Source organism: Pituophis catenifer, unplaced genomic scaffold (assembly GCF_029215685.1).
Source record: "Pituophis catenifer annectens isolate HBS135680 unplaced genomic scaffold, rPitCat1.0.hap2 SCAF_2, whole genome shotgun sequence".
Taxonomy (NCBI): Eukaryota; Metazoa; Chordata; class Lepidosauria; order Squamata; family Colubridae; genus Pituophis; species Pituophis catenifer.
Window position 1 is genome coordinate 269,229,204 of NW_027256882.1, and position 16,670 is coordinate 269,245,873.

The following is a 16,670-nucleotide window of genomic DNA, read 5'->3' on the forward strand; positions in this document are numbered from 1 at the left end:
CGCTTTGAAGTTTTCAACACAATCACAATAACACTATTATTAAATAAAAAGTCCACAGAAAATGAACCAGTGATATTTAGAAAAGAAATCGTGATTTGCTTTAACAGCACAACCCTGGGATCCCTGCAAAATAAAATTTCTACAATCCCCATGGCAACAGGTAAACCTTTGGTCAGAACGGAAGTAGGCCAGCTGCTCACTTCATTTTCTATCAACCCAAGTCAACAAAATTAGTACTTCTGAATCCAATCACTCTCTTACTGGAAGGTACTGTTGAAGTGCCATGGTTCCTCAATGCATATATTCGTTTTTCTCTTTATTTTTACTCAACCTGACCATTACAAGTTGAGTAAAACAGGAAAACTCACTGCAGAAGGCAATAACAAGAACAGTATGCCAGTGATAACACTGATGAGGAGATTGATAGTAATCATAATACCAATAGCAATTTTTTTAAAAAAATCATCCAGATTAAATGCCAAGAAACACTGATCTTTGATGTTAATGCTGCAGTTGAAGTAAATATATTTATTTATATTTACTTTGTAATGCTTATTTTGTTTTATATAATCATAGAGATCCATAAAGAAGACAGAAAACCTATAACCTGTATTAGAAATCTTATTTGGCCTCCCTCAGCTTCTACAAATTAAATCAGATTTGAGGCAGGATTTTTTTTTTACTTGCATCTTAAAGAAATACTATTTATTTATTTAATTTATATAGCTGCCTATCTCATATACATCATTGTGGACAACTAACAAATAAGAACAGTTTGAACAATGCTGGTATTTTCTTTGCAGATGGTTGATTGTACCATTGATAAAAACTCATGTCCAGAAAGATAAAGTTGAAGACTGGTCAATAATTATCAGAATCTAGAACTTCTAGATTTACAGCTTCTTGAGGAGGCCGTGCACAATCACTGTCTTCAAGGCAGACAGTCATAGTCTTTCTCTCTTTCTCTCAAGGGTGCATTTATCACTGTTCATTTATCACCCAGCCCACAGTCACCTCCCTGACACGTTCATAATTCAGAGGGACAGAGGTTCAGATTACAGGTGATGCAACCAATGTCTCAGAGAACTTTTTTCCACTTTCTTTGGACTCATAGATTCCCACTTACCTCAGGTAAGCTAGATGTGATCTTAGTCACTGCCTTAAGACATGACCACCTAGCATGTAAGTCTGAACAGATCTGTGCAGTTTTAATAGATGCTCATGCACACACAGAAATACATGAATACATAAATACTTGTATAATTCATCATCATCCCTCAACACTGTCAAACAATTTACTAATTCTGAACTACTATTAATCTTCTCATTGTTCCCATCACCCATCTCATTCCACTTATGACTGTATGACTGTAACTTTGTTGCTTGTATCCAGGGGTGAAATCTAAAATTTGTTACTACTGGTTCTGTGGGCGTGGCTTGCTGGGGGGTAATGTGACTGGGTGGGCGTGGCCAACTTTTTTTTTTTTTTACTTTTAAAAGCATTTTTTCTACAACCTCTTCGGTTGCAGAAACAAATGCTTTTAGAAGCCTCTGACGATCAGGCGCTCAGCTGGGATCGCCAGAGGCTTTTAAAGGTATTTTTTTTTCCTACAGACTCTTCGGCCGAAGAGGTTGTAGAAAAAATGCTTTTAAAAGCCTCTGAGGATCCCAGCTGAGCCACGCGATCATCAGAGGCTTTTTTTTTACTTTTAAAAGCATTTTTTTGGCTGAAGAGGTTGTAGAAAAAATGCTTTTAAAAGTAAAAAAAACAGCCTCTGATGTTTGCGCGGCTCAGCTGGGCATGGGGGAGGGCGCAAGGATTTTTGCTATCGGTTCTCCAAACCACCCGCCGCCATTGCTACTGGATCAGACAATCCGGTCTGAACTGGGAGCATTTCACCCCTGCTTGTATCCTTATGATTTATATTGATATTGATTGTTTCCTGATTGCTTATTTGTACCCTATGACTATCATTAAGTTTTGTACCTTATGATTCTTGATGAACATATCTTTTCTTTTATGTACACTGAGAGCATATGCACCAAGACAAATTCCTTGTGTGTCCAATCACACTTCGCCAATAAAAAATTCTATTCTATTCTATTCTATTCTATTCTATTCTATTCTATTCTATTCTATTCTATTCTATTTCCTAATATAGTGAATGTAAGCCATGAAAAATCATGCAATAAGTGTTAGCTTTTAGGGTAATAAAAAACAAATGAGGGAAAGCTTGCAATGGAACTATTCAAACATCTTGCTTTTAAAAAAATTATTCTTATCATCTATGTGGTCATATATCTATGAACCGGATGTGGCAAAAAAGAATCAAATTAAAACTATTTAAATGACTTTGAATTTTGTTTATGATGCAGCAGTATCTGGGTCAGTCACTAGGGCCAGAGGTTTAGTCTTCCGAGCTTTTGGACTCTTGCTGGAGCCCATCCTCAGGGAACTTTTGTTTATGATGTATTGGACTATAATGTATTATATGGATAGTCTTTGATTTAGGACCACAATTGAGATTGGAACATCTGTTGTTATGCAATGCAGTCATTTAGTGAGACACACCCAATTTTACAACCTTTTTTGCTATGCTTAAGTGACTCAGGCAGTTGTTAAATGAATCACATGGTATTTGAGTGAATCCAGCTTGGTGTGAATTGACTTAGCTTGTTGGAAGCTCCCCGGTAAGCTGTAAATGATAATCACATAACCTTAGGATGTTGCAAATGTCATAATACACATCACCCAAATTTTGATCACATGAGTGTGGGAATTGTGACAATTGTTAAGTGTGAAGACAGTTTTCAAATTACTTTTTTCAGCACCATTGTAACTTGTTGATAGTAAGTCAAGGACTACCTCTAATGTACTGAATATAGTTTTGTTCTCCATAGGCTTTTATCTGTCTTGCTTCAACAGTCAGATCTAAGTGAAATTAATCATCAGGATAATGAGGTAAGCAATCAAATCGCCACCCAAATATATTCCATAATGTAGAATTAAGATAGATTTTAAAATGTGGTCCCCGAGATAATGATTCATGCTAAAAGATCTAAAATCAACTCATACTATTTAGCATTCTGGTGAGTATAATTTTCTGCACCAAAGTACATCATGAAGGCAAAAAACCTGGCAAGTTGCCCTGTTTGCAGTGTGTCTTTCAGTTCCTCCTAAGCAGAATTTGATAGGTAAATCAAATTTTTTAAAGCATAGCAATTAAAGCATGAAGCGGGCAAGAGATGATGGATGGATGATTCCTTTTTTGTTGTTGTTGTCCTGAGTTGCTTTTAAAAACCCCCCTTCTTTTTTTTTCTTTCTTTTTTTTTTGTTAGGCAGGTGATATTATTATTATTATTATTATTATTATTATTATTATTATTATTATTATTATTATTATTTATTAAATTTATATCCCGCCCTTCTCCCCGAAGGGACTCAGGGCGGTGAACAGCCGAAAATTAAAATAACATACAATATAAAAGTGATTAAGATTAGAAGTTAGGCAGGAAAGAAAGAAAAAGCTTTTTAATAAAGGGTGACATGATTAAAAGCTAGAATAAGTGATAGAAATAAGGGGAATATTAATGTATACATTTTTATTTTATAAAATGAAAGTAATAATGAGAAAATGTGGAATAACTGAATAATGATAGACTGCAACCTAACATAGATGTGTATTGTTATTAGATTGATGGAGTGTAATAATTATGTTTAATCTGATCAATTTCATTTGTATTGGAATGTATGGTGCCCAGGTGCCACACTATTCACTCATTGATTTGACATTTTTATTAAAAAGAATAAAAAAATAAAAAACTATTTAAAAAAAGAATTTGATAACTAAATGAATGACAACAGCAATAGCAAAAGAAATGGAACAGTGGGAAAGGAGGAGGAAATTATGCATCTTTTTCTAGATTATGCATCTTTTTCTAGACAATAGAATCTTCTGACTGAAATTGCTAAAAACTGATAGGCGTTTCCTACCACTTTTAAGCAGGAAACATGGAAACCATAGTGTGAAAATTATAGTGTGCTGAAGTTAGAGTAACTACAGAAGGTATGAGAAAGTCTACATTGTGCATATTTTTATTCTTACCCCATTAGAGCTATTTAAAAGAATAGAAAAATGGAACAATTTTTCACAAAGTAACTTCTATGCCAAGGCATATTATTCTTATTAGGTTATATCTATTTTATTCTAGAGAAGAAAAGCTCTTTTTCTTTATGACCCATTAGAAATGGTGGAAAATATTTGTAATATTGGAAAATATTACCACTTGAGTGGTAAATGTTGGTGGTGGTTTGTTCTCTGAGCTTGTTGTTCATTTGGAACATTTCATGACCAGGCTAAGTAACATCATCAGCAGAACTTCGGTTGAAGTGTCTTGTTTCAGTTCTCTTTTGCTTTTATAGGTCATGTGGTCAGTTGGTTATGTGACCAATTGGTCATGCCATGTGAGAGTCATCTGGTGGTGAGGTCAGCCTGGCTGGAGGTCATGTGAGTCAACTGGTAGTTGATGCCATCATTGGTTGGTCGCTCAATTTATGACCAATTCTACCTTCCAAAGCAGTGTTTTTCACCCTGGCAGCTTAAAGATAAATGGACTTCAATTGCCAGAAATCCCCAGCCAGCTTTGTTGGCTGGGGAATTCCTAGGAGTTCAAGTCCACATATCTTCAAGATTGAAATACTTCTACATAATAATCTACAAAAAGGATATGTTAACTAAAGCTCTAATGATTTTGTTGTGATTTTCAGGGAATGACATCACTTCACTGGGCTGCATTCCACAATCAACCTCAGCATGTTCAGACATTGTTGCATAAAGGATCTGATCTAACTTTGGTGGACAAAGATTTTAAAACAGTCCTTCACTGGGCAGTTCAGGTATGGAATAATAGCTAACCATGCAGTGCCCCTTTTGTCTCCATATTGCATCTTGAAAGGGGAATGAAAAAGAACTATAATCCTACTCACAGCAGAATCTGAAACTTAACCAAATCTATGGGGGGAACATATGCAATGACTAATCTAGCTGTGTCTCATACTCCTCACACTGAGGATGGCACCATAGGGTACAGTAGAAAAACAAGACATCATTACATTTTTTTTAGAAATGTAAAAAAGATCAGTTACATTCATATCTTCAAAGCTAACTTTAGCATGCAAAAAAGGTGATTTACCTTTGTAAGAATTGCTTTACTATAAGGCTGTTTAAATTCAAGAAATGTAAAAATGTTGGCTTCTGGTTACAAAAAAAGGGAACCTAATCATAGCTTTGCCTAAAACCACTACAGTTGAGAACCAAATTGCAACCATGGTCTTGGGTAAGGCTGAAGTTACATTTCCGCATGGTGTTTTCAGGCAAATGTTAGCACACTAGGGCTCCAGATGGTGTAGGGAAGCTAACAAAGGCACTAACCTCCCTTTCCACCTTTTTAAAAATGTTATTAATAAATTAGGATCCAGCACTAGAAAAAGAAATGTCTGATGCCATCCATAAAATTCTTAGCCAATTTTCAAGGTAATATTCCCCAGGTATTATGTCAGGGCCCAAAGTCATTTTTAGAAAAATAATGTGGTGGCAGTTGAAGTCTGATTTAAATTAAACAAATTGAGCTGGTTAAAAACCAAGAACTTGATGAGTAATAATTCAGTTTGGAAATCCCTAACAGAACATTTATAAATAAAGCAGCATGTGTACTTTCTTGGATAAGAAAGCCAAAAATGCTTATACTGGTAGATCTAAAATTTGTTCTTAGCAATGTTGATAATAACATATTCTCTATGTGCATGATTGGTTTTCAGAGTGGAAACCGGATCCTCTGTTCTATTATCCTGAACCACCATCAAGGCCCATCAATAATAAACTACGATGATGAGAATGGGAAGACTTGCATTCATGTTGCAGCTGCGGCAGGATACAGTGATGTTATTAGTGAGCTGGCTAAGATCCCAGAATGCAACCTGCAGGCGCTGGATGTGGATGACAGGTGGCCATGGAAACAAAGAGAAGAGCTGACTGGGGCTTTGCTTGCCTAACCCATGGTTGAAAGAGGGTTGACAGCTTTTGAGTGCAACAGGGGTCCTAATATTTCTCCTGGGTCTTTTCTTTGTTAAACAAGCAACTAGTCAGTGGGACCTCTAGTCTGTCTTCAGCTAAATAGTCACATGTTTTTAATGAATGCACATATTATTCATGTCATATTAAGTCAGATAAAGCAGGAGGCTTCTCTTGCAATACTGGGATTGCAGGGAATGGGAAGAACTTGTAAACATGGTCTAAAACAGGGGTGTCAAACTCACATCGTCACTGTGGCATCACATGACATATTGGGACTTTTTCCCCCTTTGCTAAACCGAATGTGGGCGTGGCCAGCTCATGACGCATCTGGCCCCCAGGCCGGGAGTTTGACAGCCCTGGTCTAAAACATGGTGAGCAACTGGCAGCCCCTTTTCAAGAACCCTGCTAAGTTCAACTATTGGAAGTTTTCCTTTCCTGCATCCTGTTGGTTGTCAGAAAATATAGAGTGGAAAAGTAATGTGAAAAAGAGAACAAAGGAGCCCTTTGTTAGAAGGAAGGGGTTATCTCCATCAAATTTTCACTCCAGTCCTACTCCCTGTGGGTGTTAGCTTTACCTTTTGTGCAATCTTTCTCCCCAAGGAAAAGAGTCCTTAATGCTGCAAAGAAATTGCTGCAAAAATGCTGCAAAGAAGGGCATCTATCTAGGTGATCTTCAGTTCCAGCATTTTCATTTTAGAAATTCACTCTTGTTATCAATTGAAGGATTGCAGTACTAAAACCAACAGTGAATTTTATTTGTGTTTTTAAGTGAAAAATCACAGAAAAAACAATTCAGGATTTTTGTGAGGAAGGTGAATATTTGGATCATCACAATGTAGGACGATTTAATTTTTTATTTTCAAAATAATAAAGTTCAAATTTGTAATATGAATTGTTTGGAAACTGAGAAGCTAAGCTAGTATAGGTCTGGCCATTTACTTGGATAGAAAATACTGCAAGCCCAAAATAGTTTATGATACAGTAAAGGAAATATTTTTATTTAAATTATCAGAATGAGAATTTACACTCAGTTCATCCTGGGAATTCAAAGTTCAAATAGTGGCATATGCGGAAAAATATTAATACTAATACAAAATTCTACTGATCAGTACCAAATTATATCAGAATGGAAAGCCTCTCAACATAAGTTGTATTAAACTTGAGGTTTCAAAGAATGCTTAATTTAATTCTTTTGAATCAGAACAACTACATGGAGGCTATCAGAGAAAAATAATGAGGCAACTCATATGCAATTGTTAAAAAGATTTTTACCTCACTGCTACCAATGAAACCTGTTTTATAGTTGTGGTAAGCTGTATTGTTGCCATCTGTCTCTGACATGCCTGTGCATTGAAAGGAACTGATAACATGCTCCAAGATCAAACTTTGAAAGAATTTAATCATCTCAACTGATCAATTTAACACTTAAATAATTGAGCCCTGATTATGTAAATATATGAAAGACCTCTACAGATCTTTTTGTCTCTAAATCATGAAAAGGTTAATTAATCACAGCTGTCAGAAGTTCCATATAGTAACTGATATGGCAGAACGGAAGAGTGAGTTAAATGTAGGAGCCAGGTCTGCTAAGGGCTAATATTAATCCCCTTGGATTTTACATGGTCAATTAACCCTTTTTAAAAATTCTCATGACACGGTAACTACTATGCATGTTATGAAAACAATACCAATTGTCTTACCACTACTCTATGGATTTTTCTTTACTTGTTTTTTTGTTAGGACACCTTTGCATTGGGCTGCAGCAGCAGGAAAAACTGACTGTGTTAAGACTCTGCTACAGTTGGGAGTGGAAAGCAGCCCCAGGGATCTCAATGAGAATACACCCCTATCGTATGCCATCTATTGTGGACACTCAGCATGCATTGCACTACTCTCTCAAGCAAACAGGTAGAGTCTTTCTCTTGTAACAAACAAAATTCAAATTTTTCAATTCAGAATATAGCTGGAAGGGACCTTGGAGGTCTTCTAGTCCAACCCCCTGCACAAGCCGGAGACCTATATCATTTCAGACAAGTGGCTGTCCAGTCTCTTCTTAAAACTTCCTTCCAGTGATGAAGCACCCACAACTGAAAGCAAGCAGTTCCACTGGTTAATTGCTCTCACTGTTAGGAAGTTTCTCCTTAATTCCAGGTTGCTTCTCTTCTTGATTAGTTTCGATCTATCGTTTCTTGTCCTGATGCTTTGGAAAATAAGTTGACCCCCTCTTCTTTGTGGCAGCCCCCCAAATACTGGAATACTGCTAGCATGTCACCTCTAGTCCTTCTTTTCTCTAGATTAACCATACCCAAATCCTGCGGTTCTTTTCATATTCATATTGCTGAATATGAGCATATTGCTGAATATGAATATATTCATACTACTGAATATATGGACATTCTGCAATTTATCAGATGACTGATTATGCATTTCATTGAGGAGCATTGAAAGTTACCATACAATGTAATATCTATGCATATTAAATGTTTTCCTATTTATGTATTCAAAGTTTACTATCCCAGGCTACATCTTAATCCATCACAGCTATACCAAAATATTTTACTGCCTGGCCCAAATGAATTTTCTTTCGGAAGCTTCTTTCAGAAGGAAAATTCTATAACTCATGAACAGAACTTCCAGTTATCATATCTTGGGAAGAGGTTCTGTTAAGTATTTTGTGCAGAAAGTTGGAAACTATACATCCTTTTTAAAATACTACCTTCCTTGGTTTGCTTCTTCTATTCTGTATTCCACTGTTGATACCATCACTTTTTTACAGTTTTGAGTGTCAAGGTACAATATAGCAGAAGTATCCAAACTTTTTTGGGCCGCAGAACCTATAGTTTTTAAAAAAAGCTTTAGTGCTAAAAAAAAAAAACTGGCAGTTCCCCACCCGCAGCCCTTATTCTCTCAGAAAACCACATTATTTATTATTATTATTTTATTAATTTTCTTTCTATACCGCCCTTCTCCCGGAGGACTCGGGGCAGTGTACAGCCTGATTAAAAGCACAAAGACAGACAAAAATTTAAAATTATTAAAATTATTAAATGATAGGCTCAATTTAAAACCCCAAATTTAAAATCCCATTTTTAAAACCCAATTAAAATCTTTACCTCGATAGCCCAGCCTGGCGGAACAACAAGGTTTTGAGGGCACAGCGAAACACACGGAGATCAGAGATTTTACAAATTTCTGGGGGCAGCTCATTCCAAAGGGCAGGGGCTTCCACAGAGAAGGGCCTCCCCCTGGGTGTCACCAGCCGACATAATTTGACCAATGGCACCCTGAGGAGACCCTCTCTGTGGGAGCGGACTGGCCGGTGGGAGGCTACTGGTGGCAGAAGACAGTCTCGAAGGTATCCAGGTTCCACATCAAAGGTATCCAGGTATCCACATCAAAGTTCTTCAGAACAGTTTGAAAAACCCTGTTATAGTGAATACTATCAATGATTCTAAATAGGAATATGAAACTGGCATCAATTGATCATTATGTTTCATAGCTGTTTACTGCACATTGTAAATTGGATTCAGAACAAATATAATAAATTGCAGTTTAGAAGAAAGCACTTTTTAAAGAATTAATATATCAGTATTTGCTGGTATACAAACACTTACATGCATACACATACAGTACATATAACCATTTTTCTTCCTTGTGGTACCTGATCAAATAGATTTATCAGCTTTTAGTAAGACTTCAAAAGATTTGCAAAATTTATTTAACTGGCAATTGAATGGCACAGCTAGGCAATAATATCTACCTTTATGCTCTATCAGAACTAGTTCTCTGGAAAGCTATAATGTCCACATTAACGAATGTTCAGATTTAATTTGCTAAACATAATGAGATTAATAACTCACTTTATAATGGACAAGAAATTTGTTTTATATTAAATCAACCACAATAACGTAATTGTTCTATTAAAAGTCAATGCACTTGATATATACTCTGGTCATTTTGTGCAAATGAAAGTAAGTAGTCTAATTTGAATATACAGTCATCCAAGAAAAAAAAATATTAAATTAATTTTCTCTAATTTTCTGAATGTTAAATGTATCTTCCTCCAGTTGATAAGTATAATCAGCATTATTTTCTGGGTGGTTAAATTCAACAGTGAAAATACTTATTTATTTGATTTATTTGTTTAATTTGTATCCCATTTATATTGTTTTTAGAAATATCTCAAGGCAGCACCCAACACACCTTCTTCCTTCTATTTAAGCCATTTTCCAAAAATACTGCACAGGCTCAACAGGGTGTAATTGAGCTTAAATGCTAGATTGTTCATGTTCCTCTTCAGCCATGGGAACTCACAGAGTGACTTTGGAACAGTTATGTTCTCTCACTTCAACTTACATTAAAGGTTGTTGTGGAAAAAAAATGGAGTAAACACTGTTATATGTATGATACCTTCAGCTTATGGTGAAAAGACACAATATTAATTAATTAATTAATTAATTAATTAATTAATTAAGCTAAAATACATTACTTAGAATGAGGTTACTTCAAAAAAAAGTTAAAACAAGAATCCCTTGCAAGCATTATATGGGTACTATGCAATTTATAATGTTGTTGTAATTCTCTATTCAGAATCATAATATCCTTTTGCTATGTTGGTGGAGTTTTATGTTTATCTGGTAACCCCTTAGCTATTGAATCAAATCCAGGTTTTCTTTACATGAAAAACTTATTTGCCTACATTTTCTGAACATTAGATGAAAGAAATTTGCCTCTGATTTTGTTATTTTTATAAGTTATTTTATATTTTGTAAAGTGCTTCAGGATGCTTTTGTCCAGTAAGTGGTATATAAACATATATTTAATTAACACGAGCTTTGTAAGAAATTTATTGATTTAAAAACATTTTTATAGTGCCCAGTTCATACTGTGTATGTGTGATTTTACACACACACACACACACACACACACACACACACACACACGAGTATATCACAGAAGTGAGTACACCCCCTCACATTTTGTAAATATTTAATTATATCTTTTCATGTGACAACACTGAAGAAATGACACGTGGCTACAATGTAAAGTAGTGAGTATACACGCAGACACACACACACACACACACACCTCTAGAGAAGACATTTCATTTCTAATAACCCCAAATATTAATCTGTGGTCCTAACAATAACATCCCAATGTTCATACAATCTGCTTTTCTTTTTTTAAAGACCTGAGGTACTTCATCACATTTCTTCCCAGAACAATAAATTATCAAAGAAGGAAGGGAGATTCAGCATGCTTAACCAAATCTTCTCCTCTAAAAAGAAAACAGGGGATTGGAAAGTCAGTTTGAAGGAGAAGAGTAGAGACAGATCCCAGAAAGAAGAGACCTCAGAAGTAGATCAGATTATCACCACATTTGATTGCATAATGGATTCCAGCTTTGACGGCTCATCCAAAGAGTATATGAAAGCTACTGACCTTAAGAAAAGAAATGTAGACCTCAAGAAGTACCTCATTTCAGAAAACAATACACCAGATTGCAATGGCTTTCCACCAATCAGAACACAAAGTCTCCCACCCATAACTGTGAATCATTCTTTTTTAACAACTTCTCACACTACAGTCTCCAGCATGAATATGGATAATGATTTTGCAACTTGGTCTCAAAAAAGCAGAAGTGAACATGATTTGTCAAGTCAAAGAACCAGCCGACAAGCATCGGACAGCCCTTGGAAAATGGACAAAAATCAAACACCCACATATAGACTCTGGACGACTGTGCCTTCTGATAATAAACTGATAGATGGATTGTTCCCAAACAGATCCCATCATGTGATATGTCCTCCCCATCTTCCCCATCTGCCTAATTTGTCACCAGGTAATTTTTTTCCACACTATGTTTATTTAGTGTGAGCAAAATGAATTCTGGGTATCCTGAAAATAATTGTATCATAATAGATAGCAGTTTCCAGATTGAAATATCCAAATCTTTTATGCAGAAGAGTGATTGTTCCCTTAAGAAATAGGAATGAACTCAGTTTCCAAAGGGGCTTATGCAGTATTTTTTTCAGGTAACTATCAACCATGGTCCGTTTTGGTCCTTAAAAGCACATATACCTGCCCAGACAATGCACTGCCACCAAGAAACCATGGTTTATTCAATAACAATCATATTGGTTTATAAATTATAAAGAACACATTGAACTAAATAAATTACAGTAGAGGTTAGTAGTATATACAAATTAGCCATCTCTTTAATGCTCTCAGAATAGAATTAAAATGAGAACAGGTTGGTTTCACATGAAATTCAGATAAACTCATTTATGTCTGTTAATAAGAAATAGGATGCTTAGGTTTGTTTGAAAAGAAGTGGGCAAACTTTTCCTACTCCATTTAGAAAAGTGAACTAACTTTAGTATTATTATACAGAAAGTCCTCCACTTACGATAGTTCATTTAGTGACCGTTGAAAGTTACAATGGCACTGAAATTTACACTTACAATCATTGCCACATCCCCATGGTCACATGATCAAAATTCAGATGCTTGGCAACTGATTCATATTTATGACGGTTGCAATGTTCTGGGGTCATGTGATCAGCTTTTGCAACCGCCTGACAAGCAAAGTCAGTAGGGAAGCCAGATTCATTTAACAACCATGTTACTAACTTAACAAATACAATGATTCACTTAACAACTGTGGCAAAAAAGTCATAAAATGGGGCAAAATTCACTTAACAAATGTTTCACTTAGCAACATAAATTTTGGGCCCAATTGTGGTCATAACTCAAGATCTCCCTAAATTTCAAGCTTAAAAGGTTGAACAATTTTCTCAGATTTTTAGTATCTTTTGTTGTACAGTAACTTTGATTGTTCTATTGTCCATATGATTCCTTAGTTTGTATGGAGTACAGCATGAATTATTGAGCTTAATTTAAAACAAAAACAAAAATTATCTTTAGGAGGTACCCAGTAATTTCAGCTTCTGAAACCAGCCCTGTATTTTACTATTCTAAGAATTAAAGGCAGGTTAAATAAACCTTTGCAAGTGCTAGGAAAGTAATGTTTTGTCCCAGCCTCTATTAAGTATATATTCTTTATGCAGGGTGATCATATTTTGCACTAATCATATACTCTGTGGAAGTACAGAATGAATACAGATTCTCCAATCTTTTCTCAGTCCCATTCATATATTGTTTTCTATGTCTTTTCAAAGGAAACTTATTTAAGTGTGTCTATGTGTATATAATATTTACTACCTTTTCCTTTTTTAGGGAAAACCTTTCAGCATACCACTTTAGAACTTCCCAGAGTAAAAGACCTAACAGCTGTAAGAAACAACTTGGCCCCCATAGTAAAACACGGTGATCAAAAAGGTAAGAACTATGATACAAGATCTTTTCTTTTTAAGGCTTCTAAGTTTTCTCTTAATGCATAAAATATAGGATATAGACGATACAAAATATTATATCTTTTTTGACTATTAAAAATGGTCTAAGACAGGACAGGTCTTCTGCATTTATCACTTGCAGTAACTGACCATCTCAAGTCTATCATTATGAACTGGTACTTTCAAGAGGAACCAAAGTACAGGGTACAGAGATTTGTGCATACCACACGTGCAGAAAATTATTGTTGTTGATTCAGTCACTTCTGACTCTGCAGGATCCAATCTGGGTTGGTCTAATTAATACTTCTGACTCTGACCCAGTCATTTCAACATTTGACTCTTGTCAGCCTTTTTTTCAATTATTTGTTCTTGGATTTGTTCAAGGTGTTGTCAACAATTTTATTCATTACCTGCCTTTTGCTTTTGTTTACATCATTTGTATCAGCTACCAATAGTTTATCATTCATACAAGGGCAATGAAAGCTCTGCAGAGACTGTTGCAATATACAGTATGTCCTTCATGCATATTCTATAACAGTGATTGTGAAATTATTTCTCTTCTCCCCCATTTCAAATAATACTGCTAGCTCCTCCACCCTCCCCCAAAAAAAGATTCTGTTGTTTTGCACAAGGGTTTTGGAAATGGTAGTTCCAATCTGGATCCTCAACTTACAAATAAACGATTATAAATTTCTCTATTACACCCAGAATATGCTCAAATTACCTCCATTGGGTTAACTACCCCCTCAGTTTAAGAACCACCGTCTTAGACATTTTACTAATCTAATAGTAATTGCAATGTACAAGAATGCAACATTTTATTTTAAAAAAACCTTTATATTTTATATATACCGTAGGGTAACATTTTATTTAATAACAAAAATAATAAATATCTGAGGCATTCCAATAATAAACCTACAAAATATCCAATATGAAGGGCATCTAGTAGCAAAGATTAATAATACAGTGCCAAACCACAATGCAAAGGTCTCACTGTATAAATCTTGATTAATATTAATATTAAAATCACAAACCATGGAGTTTGATTAATTAAAAATTCACTTGTTCCTCTTCACTTTTTGCAGCTTTGATTCTATGATAGAAGAAGCTACTGGCAGCATATTTTTTTTAATATCTCCAGTTTCTACAACATTTCTTTTTTTTTCCCACTTGGAGAAAGAGTGTGAAAGACTATATCATCAGCTTCTCATTGTTGTTTATTTATCTTCTCCTGACCTTCCTTTCTTAGTTCAGAGGAACTGAATTTAACAGAATTTGAGCTTGGGGGGCCACAATGCTCAGCTTCTTATCTCAGCTGATTATCGGTTAGAGAGAGAACAAAATAATAATTCTTTAAACTTTCTCACTCCGTTTCAAGGAAAGCCTACATAGATGCCAAATAAAGTAGCCCTTTAAATGCAAATAGCAGCTTCAAAGTGATTTTATTTGAAAGTATCAAATATCATGAAATTAAAATTATCCTTTTTACTCTGCATAGCCTACAGTTGCTATTACTGCTATTTATATAATAACATGCAGTTAATGCCACCTGACTTAGATAAGAATAATGAAGGGATCAGCAGTTTTTAAGAGTACATAAATGTACTTTTTTTAAGAGAAAATAAATGAAGTTATTTATTCCTAGGCTACCCTTTGCCATTTCAGCAAATAAAATGTAATAATTTTGCATGTTCTCAATTGTTAGGCATATTTATTTATCTCATTTATAGGGCTGCCCAGCTCATCAGCATTTAATTTTAAAAAATATAACCAAACAGCAGCATACAATCAATAGGCAACCAGGATAAAATTATAGATAAATGTCCAACACCAGCATAACCATCTCATGGGCTCTGCATAGTATGACCCCCCAAAATTGGCAACATATTTAAGATGCAAGAATCTTAAGTGATGCCGTTGTAATTTTGAACAGTCACTAAACCAACTGTGGTAAGTCAAGGACTACCTGTATGTAATATGCAGTATTCTTGCGGATAAAAATATGGGAACCAGAGGTGGGCTACTGCCGGTTCGGACGAAGCAGTAGTTCCAACCACCGGCTGGGCTTGCCCACCTGCCCTGGCGCTATCCCGTCCTATATATCTCACTCTCTACTCACCCGCTCTACTCACCACAGCTGCCCGAGAAGGTGTGCTGGAAGCCGCATGCAGGAAATCGTTGTGTGTTTGAAGCTGCGTACACGCTCTCACATTTTTGGTTCTGCACTAGTCAAACCAGTTGTTAAATTATGTGAAGCCCACTTCTGATGGGAACCACTTATCTAATAAGGGGGAGGGCTTCTTTACTTGCATTAAAGCAGAAGTGTCATGGAGGGGCTTTAATTTGTTGGTTGGATTTGGTGGCCTAAATAGGTTCCTCTGACTTGTGATTCTGTGTTGCAAGCGATGCAGCTAAGATTGTTATATGTATTTAGTAAAAAATCTACCTTTTTCTTGCCTTCAACATTATTTACTTCATTTTACATAGCCTGTATTATCTAATATTTGTTTCTGATGTCTCCCTTTGCACTTTCTTTCAGACCAGCTATCAACCAATCAAGGTGCCAGAGAGATGAAGTTACTGTCCTTAAATTCACTGAGAACTGACACGTCTGTTTTGCCACCAATGTTTGCTACCAAGTCCACAAAAGAAGGACTTTCCCAGATTTATTTTCCATTCTCATTCTTATCACTGCAATCAACTGAGCCTCTGGGAACAAGCAAAGTCCTGCCAGCCATTCCAAGCCAGAAAAGATCCAGCTACATGAGTGAAATGCTTGATCAATCACGTTGTGACTCATTCAGTCACCATTAGCCCAGAAGCCCCATATGGTGAAAATGAATAAAAAGCACTAAAAATACTAAATGTTTTCTTTCTAATCCACTGCTGGAAGGCTGATAAACTGATATTTTAAAAAGCAGACATTTACTACTGCAATTTATTGATCCATTTAATTTTATCCTGTATTGGGAACATGCTAGCATTATGCAAATAGAGGAAGAAACAAAGGAAAGGAAATGCAACTTCATTTTGCTACTTAAATTTTGCTCTAACTGCCAAGTAATCAAACAATACAAGTCCAAGAAAGTTTGGACTTGACAAAGCCCAAGAAGTTTCTAAATATAATATTCCCATATTTCTTGTCAATTAAAAGCCTTATACCTCTAAAGTGTTGTTGATTTCAATAGAAGTTAAACTTTATTTTCTTTTCATTACAACCTGAATAAATAAGTGCTGGGACA

The 16,670-nt window shown here is 35.5% G+C and overlaps 1 protein-coding gene across 1 annotated transcript in view; it reads left to right on the forward strand.

Moving 5' to 3' along the window:
• Positions 1-16,242, forward strand: part of ANKRD55 (ankyrin repeat domain 55) — a 32,068-nt gene extending 15,826 nt beyond the window's left edge. The window contains exons 5-11 of the mRNA XM_070935877.1: positions 2,902-2,962; positions 4,769-4,897; positions 5,819-6,003; positions 7,815-7,982; positions 11,264-11,916; positions 13,313-13,414; positions 15,968-16,242. Coding sequence (XP_070791978.1) covers positions 2,902-2,962; positions 4,769-4,897; positions 5,819-6,003; positions 7,815-7,982; positions 11,264-11,916; positions 13,313-13,414; positions 15,968-16,242 — 1,573 coding nt within the window. The remainder of the gene's footprint in view (positions 1-2,901; positions 2,963-4,768; positions 4,898-5,818; positions 6,004-7,814; positions 7,983-11,263; positions 11,917-13,312; positions 13,415-15,967) is intronic.
• The last annotated feature ends 428 nt before the right edge of the window (positions 16,243-16,670 follow it).